Here is a 19281-nt window from a genome sequence, read left to right as displayed (position 1 = left end):
CACTATCGACATCACATCCATAATGACGTGCAAGTGGTTCAATTTTCTCAAATGAGAGGAAATTTTCACTTTTATAGTGAAGACTGCTTATTCCAGTGCAAATTGTCGTTCAGCTGTATCTGGAATTATGTTTGTAAATAAAATCACTGTTCATTGCAGAGTTAAACAGGGTCCTAGAACCTATTACATTACAATCAATAGTAATACCGATTGCTTTTGAAGTACAGGATGTCACCTTCATTATTCTACTTCTGTTGGGGTGGGCGGATGGGTGGGCAAGGCCGTTCATTGGGTGGGCGGTCGGCCACCCCCGCCCACCCTTAGTGCCGTCCCTGATATACACACTAACTAAACCTGCGCTGTCTACTCAACGCATCATTCTATTATGACCATGAATCTCCTTCCCACTGTGTATGTCTTCTTACTTAAAAAGTAAAGGATAGGAGACTTACAAAGGAAGTGGATTGCTATGTATAGATGTTGGAGTGAGTTTGTAGCAAATTTGTAGAACTAACACGATATCAAGTAGAAATATTTTTTAAAAATAAATCCATATCCGTCCGATACGCCTCACTGCGTCTCTTGAAGCCTTTGAAGTTGCCAGCATGCAATAGGTTTTGCCATTCAGATTTAAGCAAAGCACCTGCAATGTCCGTCAACCCGCCATACGTAACTCTGCTGGTTGCCTAAAAACCGTAGTTTCGGCCTGCAATGTTAATCTTATGGGCTCAAAACGGCTCCTAAAATGTTGAATAGAACAATAACGACACGGTTTTTGAAAATTTGAATTAGACCTAGACAATCTACACAAAATTTGGAATCGACCAGCTAAAACAGCACGTTTCTAGCACGTGTGCTTTTCGAGATCTCATTGTCGAATTGGAGAGAAACATATAAACCTAACATTTTAATATATAGACTAGCAGCTGGCAAATGACTACGTCTGGCCAGAGTTGCCAATCTCAGAGAACAAAATTATCAATTTTCGTTTCTAAAATTATTGTATATTACAAAAAAATCGTATATTCGTTGTGCACATGATAATTGTAGAAACAAGTATAACATTACTAATAATATATAATAAACTTATTTAGTAATCTTCAGTTTCTAACTCCAAATGGGCTTCACTGTCCTATTTTTTTTTTCTTTTTTTGATCCTTATTAACACTTTGAAGTACCACAATATTTCCATCCTTCCCTAAACATAGTTGAATTTAAAGAATTGATGCAGCGTTGTAATTTGCCAATTTGCAAATCGTTGTCGATTTATTTGATGGGAAATGACTGTTAAAAACCTTAGTGTGTTTTTTTATTATTATTTATTGCACAACTGCAATTTATTTGCTCATTCAAAGACTGCAAAAACGTGTGCGTTCTAAAATTATCGTATATTCACCTATTATCGTAAGGGCATTATCGTATATATCATTAAGGCTTAAATGACCGTATATCTCGATAAATTATCATACGGTTGGCAAGCCTGGATTTGACCTGCTGCGACTAATATACTCTGAGATTTTCTACACAGGTGCCATTTCGTGTGCAAAAGGCCCAATACATTTTAGACTACCTGATATAGTGTTTTAGTGAATATGTCATTGTACAAATACAATAGAAATGCATTTCTTTATAAATACGCGTAAACTAGTTGTCATAAATGCAGAAATACCATCATTTACAACCTACGTGAGATTTAACTTGAAAAGGGAAAATTTTGTTTCGTTGTTGCAAAATTTATCTCAGAAATACTAGTAGCACTGAAAGAGATCAATCAGAAGCCTCGTAAGAATGTGCATTTTTACGTGAAAACACGCGAGAAGAACCAACAAATTTTTATTACTCTAAACGTTGAATAAATTAACAACAATATTGATGAAACAATAATTAAAAAACTGTCGATTTAAGAGCAAAAAATAAAATAAAAAATGCAATAATGTTCCTTTATTACCATAGCAGCATATTATTTTCATATTCCCTCATTGCTTACACTAACACTTTCTTTCAAATTTCCTTATTTTCTCATCTTCAACAATCCTCTACACACACACACTCATTAGCATCCTACTACTTCATTATTCTCTGTCCTTTTTTTCTGGTAACAAATTCTTTGGTAAAGTATCGCAGCAAAATCTTTGCGACTGAAAGAATACCAAAGGGTTTGCGTCGTGAAATACCAAAGAATTTGTTAGAATTTCCCCACCCTTCATCTCATCATCATCCACTAGCAAGTTACTTGATAAAGTATCGCAGCAAAACCTTTGGCATTAAAGAAATTCCAAAGGGTTTGCTAAGTGAAATATCAAGGAATTTGCTAGAATCTGGTTCTCCGGCGTAAGATCGTATGGTACATATGATCTTACGTTCCTCTCCAGTCAAAAGTAGGCCCTCACAGAGATAGAGACCTTGACGAGGTTGTTGGGCTTTCAACCAACATCTGCCTGCACCAACCTTTCTACTTTGCTTTGGATGAAAAATAATATCTTGTTCTTTACTTTGCAGGAGAACAGATGTCCAGAGATATTTTAAAGATCTTTACTCGTGAAAGATACGAGCAAAATATAGAACAGACCTGTGCTAAATAGAAGAAATATTACTTGTTTGAAAGTTATGGAATAAGAACAACATCGTATGATACCTCTGAAGACAACGTGGCAATAAAAATCCAACATCTAAAACTCCAGAAGAGTGAAGAATGACTACAAGGAACAATTTGTGACGACAGTAAAATAAAGGTGCTTGAAAGGCGTTTAGAAGTGTCCAGCTCGTTAGTTTGAAGAGCTATGATGTGGTGCAGCCCTAATCTCTGGAATGGTACAACTTAGCCAGTTAGTGGATGGAAAGTTAAGTGCTTGAAGTGCTTGAAGAAGACTGACTTATTAACTCAGTCTGATAGTTGGATTATATTCATGAGTGGTTGATTTTAAGATGTAAAGGAAAAACGTGCTCAAGAATCGATAGTTATCGAGACTGGAGCTTAATCTCCTAATGATACCGTCGACTACCATGACTCATTGCAAGAAAAATCTGAGTGGTCTTCAGGTTGTCAAGAAAGTATTTTCTTCCTTCCAAAATTAACAAAGGTTGATATAGGAGAGAAATTTGGTTCAGCACTACGAAGCAATTTAAGAAACCAGGAAGGATCATTTTTCGCATTCTAAAGAATAAGAAAAAACATACAAGTTCTCACTCAAGCAGAAATGTTGACAAGGAAAAAAAAAAAATAACTTTCATGGAAATCAAAATTCTTACAATCAACGAATATATAGTATTAAAGAGTTATTTGAGCGTTTTGAGAGTTTTCAAAATTTACCAAAAATTCCTCCCCGAGACACCAAAGGTAACCATGAAAGTTCTGTCGCTTTTTCACCCACCAACTTCGAACATCGATATGTCACCTAAGACGCACCAGGAAGATCAACCAGCTGTATCGACGATCTTCTGCCAACGTTCTGGAAGGCCATGGATTCCATCGCTGTAGAACTTGGTGGGCCGTGAAGCAAAGAAGGTATCAAGTGAATTTTGAACCTCTACTAGGGATTTGAACTGGAGTCCTCTAAGGTGATTTTCCAAGGAATGAAACAAGTGATAATCGGATTGTGCAGTGTCCGAGGAGTATGGCGGATGCAATAGTGTTTCCCATCCAAGGGATAGAATGGTGTCCCGGGTAACCCTAGCCACGTAGGGCTCAGCGCTTCCTGTAACAGGAGGACTAATTTGCGATTCAGAAGTGCTCGCCCCACAGTTTTGAGTTTTTCTTGAACACGACTCAACTGCTGAAAGTACACAGTTGCATTCATGCTCTGACCAGCTGGTAGCAGTCCCAGATGCACGATGCCGGGAGCAGTCCTCCAAACACACAGGAGGATGTCCTTCTGATGCAGTGCTGGTTTTGACTTTTTCAGAACCGGTTCATGAAATGCTAAATAATGATGACGGCGCCGTAGAGCTTCGTACAGGACCCACTTCTCATCACATGTCAACACCCTGTCCTTGGCTCCTTTCCCAGACGAGACAGCAAAGAAACACAGGTGTCTGCTTGCGTTATTTTCTGGCCTGGAGTCAAATCATGTGGGATCCATCGACTTAATTTGTTGTGATTTCCAAGTTGATGTAGATGGTGCCGAATGGTTTCTCCACTCACACTAAATTGTAGTTCCAGTTCCTCACATGTCTGGCCACTGTTCGCCTCAATTGCTGCCTGAAGATGTTCATTTTGTACATATGTTGATCTTTTGTGGTGCGTGTTCGAGTGTTTCGTCACTATCCTTAAACTTGTTAAACCAACGTTGCACTGTCCGCGTAGTCACGACACCCTCACCAAAGGCCTGGCATACCTTCCGCCCCGCTGAAGCAGTTTGAGCTCGTACAGCATACACGCCCTTATGGCTCTCTGTGGAGATCCCATGTTCACTCTGTCCTTACGCAAGTTCACGGTGTAACTAAATTGCCGCAACCAGGTAGTATGTTGGATATGCCCACACCAACAACTGACCTTCGCCTTATCTCCATTCGCATTCAACTCTCAGTGTGAAGACCAACTGACACAGACCTCCACAAAAAAGCGACAAATTTTCTTGGTTACCTTTATATATTTAGGAATACATCACAAATCGATAAAAGGAGAGAAGACTGAGAGAATTAAGAGTTACTGCGTATTTATTTGGAATTGAAATCAATTCTTAATTACACAATAGCACAGTCACGAAACTTAACATTCGAAATGAAGTGAAAATGAAATGAAATGAAATCTTTCAGTTTAACGTCCCACAATTTAGCCCTTTAGGTTAAGAGAGAGGATGATTAAGGCAAGTGAATGATGATGGAATGAGAAAGTAGGAGGAAACGGGAGTACCCCGAGAAAACCCACGAACACGATTTGTCCACCACAAACCTATTTGGCCGAGAATCGAGATAGGGGCCCCATGCACGAGAGGTAAACGCTCTACCATCATGTCCCCCTCGAAATGAAGTTAATCTTAAGTTTAGGCAGTGTATATTAGTATATGAATAAATGAAAAGAATAAACACTAAACAATATAATGAAACACAAATTACAAAACACCACCTTAGAAATTTCAGAGTTAATATTTTAATCAAGTACTAGCTGAACCTGCGCTGTCTATTCAGCGCATCATTCTGTTATGACCATGAATCTCCTTCCCACTGTGCATGTCTCCTTACTCACACAAGTAAAAGATAGGAGACTCACAAAGGAAGTGAACTGCTATATATAGATGTTGGAGTGAGTTTGTAGCAAATTTGTAGAAGTAACACGATATCAAGTGGACTTTTTTTTAATAAATCCATGTCCATCCGAGTACGCCTCATTTGAAGTTGCCAGCATGCGGCAGGTTTTGCCATTCAGATTTAATCAAAGCGCCTGCAATGTCCGTCAACCCGCCATATGTAACTTCTCTAGTGGTTGCCTAACACCGTAGTTTCGGCCTGCAACAATGTTAATCTTATGGGCTCAAAACGGTTCCTAAAATGTTGAATAGAACAATAACAACACGGTTTTTGAAAATTTGAATGAGAACTGGACAATCTACACAAAATTTGGAATCGACCAGCGAAAATGGTACGTTTCTAGCACGTGTAGTTTACGAGATCTCATTTTCGAAAGCATTGGGGACAAACTTATAAACGCAGCATTTTAATATATAGATTACTTACTGTTGATTTGCTATATCTAGACATTGCATTGCTAATACCCAGTAGTAGTAGCCAGCGTCCTGAAATCTTGATTCATTGACAGCATTTAAAGTCAATTGATGAAGCACATGGAAGGCCTCTTCTGGTCTCCCAGCTTTGTGGAATGCTAAAACAAAAGCAATTATTAAACAGTTATTTATCTTCCATATATTAATATTTCTAATTACAACTTTTAATGTGCACTGAACAGTGTTTCTTCCAGACATGTTTTTAGGAGGGCACTGCCCCCCCCCCCCCCAGAGGAGACCAAAATAATACGTCTATAATATAATAATAAACAGAATAGTACCAGTAGTAGCCCCCCGGAACATAGTTTCTGAAAGAAACACTGACAGTGAATACACGAACAAAAATCCTAATTTGATGATATGGTCATGGATCAAACAGATGCAATATTCATTTACTTGAAAAATGTCTGTCTTTTGTAAAGTTACAAAATATATTATATCTTGTAATATATCCTTATGTACTACACCATATTCATTATAGTTTTTTGAGTATGCATGAACATTGCAACTGTTTTAAGAAAGTTGTAGAAGCAACGGAATTAAATCAATGCACAGAACGTTTACATCAAATACCGCGTTTATATTAAATGAATCTATGAGTACTTTGAAGGCGCATGGAACAAGATAGAAATAATAACATCTACTAACAAATTCGATATGAACAAATTAATTTATAGGACATGCACTCATGTGCGCCTGGAATTGTTATCTGGCTCTCAGAGAATAAGGACGATAAAAATGGATAGGAAACAAGCAAGAAACAAGAAACGATGTAGCAAACATACTAACGCATTATAAAATAATTGTACATATTAACATGAAAGCATTCTTTAAATCTAGACTGATTATCTTTTTAAAAAAATTAAACAGGTAGTTCATAATTATTATAAAAACAGTGTTTGTTAACTATTATTTAAACAGATATATATCAACCACATGGAAACATCCTAGTGATGGAGCCCGTGAACTATAGTCAGACATATACACGTTCAACCTCTTGTTCAACTTATTGATTGTGGGTTTCTAGACTGGAGTTCAATACCATGTAATACAAATAGCTTCCTAATTGCCTCACGATATTATATCAATATCGAAAGCCCCGTATCCTTACCAGGAATCGAGCGCTGCTGGGGCTGAATGGTTAGTGTTAGCACATCTGGTGCTGCTGTACAACGTTTCAACTAGGCAAAAACAAGGAATAAAAAGAGAAATTACACGACGCAGACATAAAATAAGTCTGCGATGGCTGGGCAATACACGTTTTTCGCATTAAAAAAAAAAAAAAAAAAAAAAAAAAAAAAAAAAAAAAAAAAAAAAACTGCAAGAAAGTATATACAATTCTAGCTCCGAAGATAATAATTCATTTCCTTGTTTTGAGTTCAAACACTCCTTCCCAGTATCTAGACTTCGATATAGAGCTTAACAGTGGGACGTAGAACTCAACTGATTGCCAGCCGAAATCGAATCTCGGTCTCCTGGAAACCAAAAATGGAAATTTTAATATTTAGCCACTAGAGATCTTGTAAAGAGGCCTTTCAATAGGCATAGAGGAGAATAATACAAAGTAGGGTCTTTAAGAGGTGAGTAATTATCTATTTATCAATCTATCTATATTATATATATATAATATTGGATTGGCATAATACTGAATATATTGAACGTGCCTTTGCATGGGAGACCCGGGTTCGATTCCCGGAGGGAGCTCATCTGATTCGGATTCCACGTTAATCAGTAGGTCCCGTCTCATATAGTTTCGCTGCTGAAACGGACGTTAAAGTCAAACTCACCTCAGCTCAATATATTGAATTGGATAGGCTTTTATTGCTACGGCGATGAACCTTCGGCCTTCTTAAGCCATCAAGTCAGGTACTTCTCTTAGACCTTTACGTTCTCTTTTATAACCTGTAGAAGCTCACTGTACTAGACCAATGTTACATTTTGTAGCTGTAATTAAAGTCATGTGTTACCATTTTGTATTACAAGATAATTTGTTGTCTAATATAGATGCATGAAAATGTTTTCTCCTGTGAGAGAGGTCTTTCTTGGTAGAGTGGTTCATCTTAGAGAGCGGATTTGATGCAAGGGTGTTAATTGTGTTTTGAAGACAGTTTTAGTGAAAACCGTTCTGAAATCAGTGCAGTGGTAACAGTACTACAAGTAAAAAACAGAAATAACGGTTGGTGTTGTTTATAATTTCGAGATCTTCCAACAATGAGTGCTAGTTCAACGGAAACTTTCCAGTTATTTTTCAAATCCAAATAGATACAAGTTGAATGGTCACCAATTCATTGAAGAAATTTAAAATGGAACCTTGAAATCTGCCAAATTGCATAAACAGACTACGAGTTCTTTATCCTTTAACTCAATTTCGAAATATATCCATTCAGCAAAGATTTCAACAATGAATTCCATTTAAGTAAACGAACATTACTAGCCAAAATAATATGGACAAGTTTGACAAAAGTGACAACCCACTAATGAGGCTATGCGATGCAGCATTATATAATGAAAATCTGACCAATATTACAAATTTTGACTCTACCAACGCTACACAGCACAAAGCTTTCACGCTAATCCAAAGTACAAATACAGGCGATAGTTCAGATGTTCCAAATAGTATATCATGCTCTCACTGCAACAGACATTTTTTCAGCCAGAGAGGTTTAGCGATTCACAAAGGCAGATGCCATCATAAACTTTCTAATAACACACTATCATCCAGTAAAATAGTTCTTGATGGCATAGATTTCAATTCTGAAGACTCTATATCTCACTTTGGTGGTGTACTCGCTCATCTCAAAGCCAACATTCCAGTTCTTCGCCGAGTCCCTCGAGGAGCTAGACTGGCCGTAGCAGAATCTCTTCAAGACATAATACAAAAGGTAATGAGAACTAACAATCTTGAGTCTTGGACAGAGCTTTTCCTATACCCATATGCAATACTCTATATTCCACCACATTCCGAAAAAGTCACCAATCTCACATCGTGGGTAAAGCACAGAGTCAGGACTTGGTCAGAATTGCATAGGGATGCTCTATCAGCACCCTTTATGCATACATACAAACCTCGTCAATCGCCAACATCCAACTCATTTAATATCAAGACCATCGAACAGAAATTGGCAGAGGGAGACGTACGAGGAGCAGTGAGATTATTATCTTCCGAAGATATTTTAACTACTCCGGATAAATCAGTGCTGGAGTCCCTTAGAGAAAAACATCCTGCTCACTCTCATTCATTGAACTTTCCTGAACCTCCCGAGACATCCTTTACTCTTACTAAAGTATCAGCATTAGAATTCACCAAAGCTCTTAAATCGTTCCCGGGGTTCAGCAGGTGGAATGGATAATCTCCGTCCAGCGATTCTAAAAGATCTTATTATGATTCAAGATTCCGAGACGAAAGAGCGCTTAATCAACTCAATCTGCGAATTATTAAATCTGGTAATTTTAGGAAAATTACCAGCCGTAATAAATCCGATTTTTTTCGGCGCTTCACTCTTCGCGCTAAAGAAGAAAAGTGGTGGCATTCGACCAGTAGCAGTGAGAAATGTGTGGAGGCGACTCACAGCTAAAATTATATGCTCCAGAATGCGAGAATCATTAATTGATATATTATCCCCACACCAGCTAGGAGTCTGCGTGCCCTACGGAGCTGAAACTGCAGTCCATGCTACACGAATGTATTATTCCTCTCAACATCCTCAACCTAAAGCTCTACTTAAAATAGATTTCAAAAACGCTTTCAATGAAATTAACCGAGATTCAATGCTATCTTCAGTTAAAAGCCACTTCCCTTCTTTCTTTCCATATATATACCAGAGCTACTCACAACCTAGCTACCTTTTTATAGGAGATAATATTATCCTTTCACAACGTGGAGTTCAACAGGGAGATCCACTAGATCCTGCTCTATTCGCATTAACTCTTCACCCTATAATTAGAGATATTAATACTGAGCTCAACATTTGGTATTTAGATGATGGCACTATAGCCGGAAACACTGAGTCAGTATTACATACTTTAGATCATATACGCACACAAGCAACATCGATCGGATTGTCTCTCAATTACTCGAAATGCGAAATTGGCTTTCTAGGAGTAACAAATGCTGAAACTCAAAATCTATATGACAGATTCAACGAGGCGGCACCTGGAATTAAATTATTAACATCTTCTAACGCCGAACTGCTAGGAGCGGCTCTTACACCAGACACAAGGAGCAAGATATTACTGGAAAAGATTTCATCTTTAGATCATCTACTTTCACGCCTTTCCAAACTTTCTGCACATTCAGCATTTTATCTCCTCAGAGCATCTTTCTCGATCCCAAGATTGTTGTATTTCCTACGTTGTTCCCCCTCCTGGAGGGACGATAATCTACTTGAGAAATTTGACTATGCTCTTAAAACAGGATTGGAGAATATTCTTAATTGTACCCTCAGTGATGAAGCAATGCTACAAGCATCACTACCAGTCAGAAATGGAGGTCTTGGAATACGTCGCGCCACGGATCTGGCTATACCGTCTTTTCTGGCCTCTTTCTATAGTTCAAGACAACTGATTGGAACCCTCCTTCAGAGAGAAGATGAAGTCACTAACCCGGATGTGCAGGACTGCATAGCCAGATGGTCAAATTTAGTTGGGTCAGCAAATATTCAGTAGGTCTGGGACGAGCCTATCGTGAATTACCGTTTGGATTCATTATTGCAGACTTCTAATAACATCGAAGATAAGGCCAGATTACTTGCTGTCATGTCCCCTGAAAACGGAGCATGGCTTCAAGCGCTACCTTCACCTTCTCTTGGCCTACACCTAGACAACGAAAGCTTCCGTGTGTCCGTCGCCCTTCGACTAGGAGCAAATATATGCGAACACCACCACTGCCCAAGATGCAACGCTCTCGTAGATAAAAGAGGTTTACACGGTCTGTCATGCAAAAGCAGTGCCGGCAGACATTCACGCCATTCGAATGTGAATGACATCATTTTGAGAGCCTTAACATCCGCAGGGGTGCCAGCAGTGAGAGAACCAACTGGGTGCAGCCGTTCAGACGGAAAAAGGCCGGATGGTATGACTTTAGTGCCCTGGAAGCAAGGAAAGTCGTTGATTTGGGATTTCACTTGCTCAGACACTTATGCGCCCTCCAATCTGCAATTTTCATCGACCAAAGCAGGACTTATCGCTGCACGAAAAGCAAAAGAAAAAAGAAATAAATACGTTAATCTCCTAGGTAAGTATTGGTTTATTGCAATAGCAATTGAATCTAGTGGATCCTGGGATCAAGAGGGCGCAAAATTTATTAACGAAATTGGCAAGCGTATATCCATTAAATCGGGAGACACTCAAGCTAGGTGTTTTCTGGTTCAGCGCATAAGCATTGCCGTTCAGCGAGGGAACGTGGCCGCTATTATGGGCACGTTACCCACTGGTAAAGAATTAGAAGAGATTTTTCTTTTATAATTTTTGACGGCGCTTAGTACACTAGGAGCACTGAAATTTGGAAATAAAGTTGGAGGGATCTAGAATGCATTTGAGCCCCGAGTCTTCTGGGAGTTAAAGCGCCGGTCAATGCATTATACAGAGCTATGTTAACCAGAAGAAAACTAATTCTGGTTTTCCCTTTCTCAGCAGAGAGCACAGTAGGTCAAATGCATCGACCTCCGTTTGAATCAATATTATTATTTTAAATATTTGTAAACAATCATATATTCAGCCGAGGTTTTCATCTAAGAATGTCGGAAAATTAATTATTGTAAAAACGTTACATTCAAATTTCTATTTGTTTCTGTAATTTTAAATTTTTAAATAATTATTGATTTTATTAGTATGTAAAAAATAATAAACAATTTAAATTGTTGAGAAAAAAAAATTAAAAATGTATATATTGAGTTAGCATATTTCAGCTAATTTGCAATACTTCACTTATTGCAATGAAATTCGACATATGCAGACGTGTATGCTTAATTAAAAACAGACACTCAATTTTAAATTATGTTGGTTTCATATTTGTTCTTTGTATACTGACTGTTCCCATATTTTATTCCAAGACTTCTCTAAAATCATTTAAAAATATTGATATCTTCGGAAACATGAATGTTTTTTTAATGTTTAAATTTTAAACTTGTTGTTGGACTAGTATATTTATGTACAAGAACTAACATTGTATTTATTTCGAATTATGCAATTAATCTAACACATCAGCTTTTCCGTTTAGTTCCGTTTACTAAGAATCAGTAGCGGTTCATGGTCTCTAGAAGCACCGGTTGCAATGTTGCAATATCAAAGGTATGTAAGTACGCGCAAATAGTCCCCTCCCCAGCATTCTTGAGTCTTATCCCCCCCCCCCCCAAAAAAAAACATCAGGAAATATGAAGAAGAAAGTCCTTTTAAGCTCTATTTGTATATTTATTGATTAAAGTGTATTCTCTAATATTGATTTAATATATACGCTATTGCCTTTTTTTTCAAACCACTATCAATGTACGTTTATACACTATTTATATAAAAACTTCTACACTCATGTTATTGAACAAGAGATAAATCGAATATATGCTGTAGGTCTAAGCCATGAATGATATCGTTAACCCAAAGAGAAGAAAAAAGCACGAAAACTGCATATATTCATGCACGCAGTTAAACAAAATTATTTAATTAAGTAGGCATTATTTTAAAATGTTAGGTCTTTCTTCGTTTTTTTCGAGCTTCAAATTTTTCTGACTTCAGTGAAATCTGAAATGCTGCTCGCCAAGTTTTTTTTTGAATAAAAAGCATCCTTACAGCAAATATTTTCCGCTTTGTTTTCATTAGGGTACAGAAACACCTCTCTCCTCCGGCAATATGCATTTTGTTAGCATTTCTTTGTATGAATATAAGGGACAAAAAGTCCATTTTCAGTAACCACTTATTTTTGTCTGCTGTTCTACTATAAAGAAGCATGAAATCTAAGATTTTTTCCTCCGAAAATTAATAATAATAATAATAATAATAATAATAATAATAATAATAATAATAATAATAATAATAATAATAATAATAATAATAATTATTATTATTATTATTATTATTATTATTATTATTATTATTATTATTATTATTATTATTATTATTATTATTATTATTATTATTATTATTTACCATTCCAGCAATTTAGACTAAAGAAGACAGATGAGTATTGAAAGTGAATGATTTGAGATTAACTTTTTATGATCTCCGCCGGAAATCGAACACGGGATCATGTGCACGAAAGATACAGAGCAAGGAATTACACCAGTGGTAAGACATTTTCTTCTTCGTGACTCGATCGGCTCCCCCAGAACAGGATACTTTTTATTTTAAAAATAAAACCTATCGCAAGAATTTTCACTTTTGTACTATGGATGTAAAATAAAACTTATTGACTTCGAACGACCGCTCCCTCCTCCCCCAAACCAAACATTTAGCCTGGATCCGCCCTTGCTACCAATAGACGCATATTTGTTCTTTGCGAGTTTGTGTTTTGTGATTAACTACTTTCTTCCAAGCGTCTGTTTCTTAGTCATCCTATCAATTGAGTCAAGCGCTGCCAAGCGGAGGAATTCGTAACTATTACAGAAGCTGACTATATACCAGTTGCAGAGTGAGGCGCAACTGGAAGAGAACTATGCGGGAAGATAGCATCGATGCAAGAATAAATCCACTTCCCCATGTTTAGAGATAGGAGCTCGCTGCCATATGCTCAATGTTACTGCTTCCAGTTGCAACGGTTGATGCAACTGGAAAGGTAAATCTCTCTCTTTCTTTCAGTTTTTTTTAATTGAATTTTTTAGAAATGCATCAGTACTGTTTTGCGCTCAAGAGAAAAGGTTTATTTTTACTGATACACTACTTTAATACTTAAAGATATCTTTAGAATTAAAAAATATCCGGTTGCACAACCATGCAACATATAGTACCAGCCACCGCTACTAAGAATTTTGTAAATGTAGATTTAGGTTTGTCCAGTATATTCTTTATTTTATTGCCACATTGCTCTGTATGAGAAAAATTTCTAATTTATTACCATGAATTAGGCTATTTTCCTTTCATTGGTTGGATTGGACCTTCCTCTCAGCATCAAGGCTATATGAGACGTTGACTTACAACTTAATACGGGTTTTGAACCACATGAGCTCCCAGTAGGAACCGACCCTGGATCTGTCGCGCGCTGCGCTAACCACATAGCCAGGACGAGTTTCTGTTTTCTCTTCAGTATTAAATTAAAAGAGCTTATAAAAATCTGAAGTATTAAGGGGACCTTTTGTATGACTTAACGAGAATCCTACCCTTTATCTATCCTTCGCAATTTTGACTGCTTGATTTTCTAACCGAGTTAACACTTAAATAAGCTCATTATTTAAGAACAGGTTGTAGTTCTCCTTTATCAGTTGAAACGTGGATTATTTATCTTATATGGTGCTACAATCATATATTTCTGGTTGTTAAAATGGATATGGTGGGAGTTGCACTTTGTTCAAAAGCAGTAACTTCTTTAAAAGATCTAAGAAGTAAAATTACTATGAGGGAACACACACAAAGCAATAAGCTGTTTAACTTATTTCCATGCTTACCTTTCTGAGCCTCAACAAATTTATCACTCTCTGCTAGCCACTGTGCGTAAGGTACATACACCAGATCACGAAACTCCGGGTGCTTTTCAGCTAAAACAAACGCTTCTTTCCAGTCATGAGCTTCAACATGAAGTTGCACCACACTTTGTTCATCACCAAGCTTCCGGAACATCTCTGCAGCGTAACCCAATTGATTAAGTCTTCGCAGGTGTTGGGCAACGAGGTTAATACTTTCACTTTCAGCTTTGTCAAGGCGACGTCCGACATCTACTAGCCTACAATATAACACTTTCATCATCATTTTTGGGTAAAACAAGAAAAAATTAATACTACAGACAAAGTTTCTAAGTTGAGAAAATTGTATTGAAAGGAAAGAAAGAAAAGAAATCACATGTTTGCATTAAAAAACATAGATTTACATATAATTGTGTTCAAAAATACGAGCAACTTTTTAAAAAAACACAACAAATAAACTATGCAACCCATTAGAATTACTCTTACGCTTTCGAGACTGAAAATCTTACAGTAAATATGGCATTCAGAAAACATTAGCAATCATTCTGTGTTTTGTAATATGCAAGAACATTGTCCTTCGCTAATACTCTGATACACATGAAGCCTACAAAATTTACAATTTAGCCTCTTACTGAGAATCGGTAACACTAAAATACCAAAGGTCAAATTTTAGACTTGCGGGCACTAAGCAGGTAAGCTTCTCTTCTACGATTCACAGTTTATTCGCTCCGCCCTGGATATGCACAGCACTCTTTATCCCTTTCGCATACAATTTTTTGATATTATTGTAAACAGGCGGTGTTTTCTGGAATTCTGCTCAAATTCTTTGTTGCACAGTCCCAATTGACGAAGTTCTTACGTATTCCAAAACACAAAATAACACTGAACACATAACTACTAGGGCAAACCACAACAATTATAACTGGTATTGTAATTTAAAAAAAAAAAAAAATTCATTAGTATCATACACATAGCAGAAAGTAGGACAATAGACAGAAGCTTAGGGAGTAAAGAATGAAAAAGAGCTCGTACGCAACTACTTTTTATTATTAATAAGACAGTGTGTTTTCAAAACAATGGAAGAAGAAATCGAACAGCTTACATGTCTATCCATCCATGTTCACCGATTATTTCAATAGCCCGTAGCGGCTCCCCAGCTGATAAATACATATCTGCTGCAGCACGAGGTTCATTAATATTGCAAGCCCAATCGGCTTTCTTACGAATCAACATCTTCCTGTCAGTGCTGTCTCCAGAACCTAGAAATTCCTGGTAATTAGAAAGAAAATGATCTAAATGGCAGTTTATGCTAGTAATGATGTTAAAACATCGAAATTATTCCCTAATTTATTGCACAAAGAATGGCGTAATTAAGATTTATTTAGCATCTGAAAAGCACTGACAATGTAAGACTGAATATCAAAAGAAGCTGTTTGAAATGTATCTATTATAATATGCGAATACGTTCACTTTTTGACATAATCAACGATAAAATTCTAACTGCATAACTGCTTAAAATAATTTTCATAGTTATAAAATCTGCATTTTAATATGCTGTTCCCAGTATTCTACCTTCCTCTTCCTAGTTTACATAAACTCTCACTAATTTGTATATGTGTATATATATTCAGATTAAAGTCTCACGATTGTGCACCAAGACTACGGGAGACTGTAATGACATCAACGATAGTAGTGGAATGACGAAAATATTTGGTCCAGGAATTAATTCGTGCGGGTGGACAAGAGATGGCGCAACGAACGGAGCGTCCCACAGTTCCGTGTATCCACACATGTGTTGCAAACCCCTGTCATCGCGTATCGTTCGTAGTATAGGGCAGTGGATTAAAGCGTCAACAACACCAGTTTGTAGTTAAGTGAACATGGCGCAATTTGTGCCTGATAAAGTGTTTTTGCGGGGTGTCCTGCTGCATTACTTTAACATGCAGAAAAGTGCGACTGAAAGTCATCGTATTTTGGTGGAAGTGTATGGTGACCATGCTCTAGCTGAGCGAACGTGTCAGAAGTGGTTTGCACGGTTTAGAAGTGGTGATTTCGGCTTGGCAGACCAAGAGCGAGCTGGACAGCCAAAAAAATTTCAAGACGAAGAATTGACAGCATTGCTCGAGTGGGATTCGTGTCAAACGCAGGAACAACTTGCAGCAGCATTAGGCGTTGATCAAACAACAGTCTCCAAACGCTTGAAAGCCATGGGAATGATTCAAAAGATGTCACATTGGGTTCCACATGAATTGAAAGACAGAGACATTGAAAGACGAAAAACCATTTGCGAATTGCTGCTTCAACGACAGAGCAGAAAGGGGTTTCTGCATCGAATTATTACGGGTGATGAGAAGTGGATCCATTACGAGAACCCTAAACGAAAAAAGGCCTGGGTGAAACCAGGTGAACCAGGTCCATCACAACCAAAACGAGATATTCACTGTGCAAAGGTTATGCTGTGCATATGGTGGGATATGAAAGGTGTGGTGTACTATGAGCTGCTGCAACCGGGTGAAACTATGAATGGAGAATGTTATCGACGACAATTAATGCGTTTGAAGCAAGCTCTGGCCAGAACACGACCAGAATGGGAGAACAGACTTGATAAACTTATTGTTCAACGTGATAACGCTCGCCCACATGTCGCAAAACCGGTCAAAACCTATTTAGAAAATGTCGGATGGGAAGTTTTACCCCACCCGCCGTATTCACCAGACGTTGCTCCTTCGGACTACTACTTGTTCGATTGCATGAACAACGATTTGATTGGACAGCGGTTTACTTCTTCAGAAGATATCGAAACATGGGTCTCTGACTGGATCGCTTCCAAGGATGAGGACTTCTTTCGCCACGGAATCCGTACATTGCCTGACAGATGGGCGAAAGTGGTGGCTAGCGATGGACAATATTTTTCTTAAGGTATTTATGTATTTTGTGTTTGTACTACAGCTTCAATGTGTGCGTACCAACCGCACGAATTAATTCCTAGACCAAATAGAAGGACACGGGATAGCCCCAAGACAATTCATATATATGTTGTTTGTCTACCACAAGGTCCACTTGGCGGGAGCGAGGATCGAACCAGAGACCTCATACGCTCGAGGTGAGTACTCTGCCATTAAGCTTAAGTGGTCTGTATAAACTTTCGTATTGTTATTATTCAACAGTAGAACTTAGCAATTAACATTGTGCAGAGACTGTTTAATTATAAAATGTACTCGTTATACGTTGTTGATATAAACACTATAGATGGTAAGAACTGACTCTTAAAGTTCTGAGTTTAGATGGTCACTAAAGACCAGATGTTAAGTAAAATGCCTATTTGCTAATGTTTGAGATAATAAAAATGAACGTTCTAAGATCACTTTTGTTGGGTTATGGTTCGGTTTCAGCCAAACTTCTTCTATCTATTTCGCTCTGTATTACTTAAATTATTCGTTAAATGCCTAATATTGCCAATTTTGGATTTCTTAAAAATCTGAACTACATTGGGATAAGAACATAGATCTCTTGTTCAATAAACATTTCTGACGCTTCGAAATTTTGTTCAGATCAAGGCCAAGTCCCATCTGATATATGGAAAGAATGTCACAAGAATTATTGCGGCTAATAAGGACCTGGACAACTGCACAAAGGTAAAGTGTACCAATCAATGTTCTTCGGTGTTTTAAATATACCCATCACATCCATGATATAGTAGGAAGATTGTTTAACCCGAAAGTACTCGAGCCCTTTTTTGTGACAGTAATACTCGCGCGGGGGTCCAATACACCCCCAAGTTGATATTTTTTTTACAATAAAAGCTATTTTTTATAATTAAGACAATGAAGCATAACTCTAGACATGTTTTTAAAAGTATTTGCTGCAATTAGATTTTTGTGCTTGTTTTGAGACATTTTCTTATATTCTTTCATCAGGACTTCTGGCTAGCAACACAGAATTTACCTGTTTGGGGGTCTTTGTACACTCCGTGCGAGTACTTAAGGGCTAAGATTTTAAAGAGATGTTATACGATCAACGGCATAATTATCAACTGATAACTTGAAAAATACTTCGCTACCATGTGGAGGAATCGCAATTAATGATTCTCTACAAACAACAATCAAGTATATTTCTATATTATTTTATTGGCTTAATTTCAGTTTTTTGTACGTAATTAGATGTCTAGTTTCGTTGTTTCGAGTTAGATTTTAGTGCCTATTTTTAATGTTTTTATTGTCTGACTATCTTGTCACTATTAACTAGGAACGGTTCAGTATGTTAAAGAGCAGAAACCTAATAAAAGCTAACAAAATAGAAAGGTCTTCTTATGGGATTTTGTGAAAACTTTACGAACTATTGTTGAATATAACTACACTAACCTGTATTTTTCAAATACTAATTGGTCTAACAAAAGACCGTAAAAATGTCAAGTGATAAAGAGTTTTTTCAATCAAATTTATATAATTCTTAAAATAAAATATTAAGCATATAGAAACACATTTCTCATGGAGCTTTTAAAACAATGCTTTTCTCATTTGAAGAAAGAAACACTAATAGCCGCTGAACTCACATTTCTCTTTTATATATTTATTTTTTTATTGTAGCTTGAAGGGAAGTGCATTTCCTTTGGATATCGATTTGATATGAAGCATATTAGAGATAAATACACGAGTCATCTGGGTTACTAGAGTCTTTGAATTTGTCATGCTTTTGTCAAACAGTTCAAATTGGCACTACATGAATAACATTATCTTCTATTATTTCACTATTCCATTTAATGACTTCTCACTAAATATATTTATTTCGTTTCTTTCCGGCTTTCTGTAATCGTATCTGTGTTCTAGCTCGTGTTCTGAGAGCTACACGCGTTTATATATATACTGCCAGAACACAGATTTTCTCTGAAGTGATTGACTTGCAAATTAGAACAAAAAGTTGTTGTTAAGTGAAGGTACAATTTTGCATGCAGTCTCGAT

At 37.1% G+C, this 19281-nt stretch overlaps 1 protein-coding gene across 1 annotated transcript in view; it reads right to left on the bottom strand.

The window, feature by feature from the left end:
- Oseg1 (intraflagellar transport protein Oseg1) overlaps nt 1-19281 on the bottom strand; it is a 174050-nt gene that overhangs the window by 90575 nt on the left and 64194 nt on the right. The window contains exons 17-19 of the mRNA XM_081765339.1: nt 15426-15592; nt 14309-14583; nt 5674-5818 (exon numbers count right to left, since the gene is read on the bottom strand). Of these exons, the coding sequence (XP_081621465.1) occupies nt 5674-5818; nt 14309-14583; nt 15426-15592 (587 nt within the window). The remainder of the gene's footprint in view (nt 1-5673; nt 5819-14308; nt 14584-15425; nt 15593-19281) is intronic.

Source organism: Thermobia domestica, chromosome 7 (genome assembly GCF_964235325.1).
Source record: "Thermobia domestica chromosome 7, izTheDome1.hap1.1, whole genome shotgun sequence".
Taxonomy (NCBI): Eukaryota; Metazoa; Arthropoda; class Insecta; order Zygentoma; family Lepismatidae; genus Thermobia; species Thermobia domestica.
Note: the sequence above shows the minus strand (reverse complement) of the source record. Positions and strands in the feature narration are given on the sequence as shown.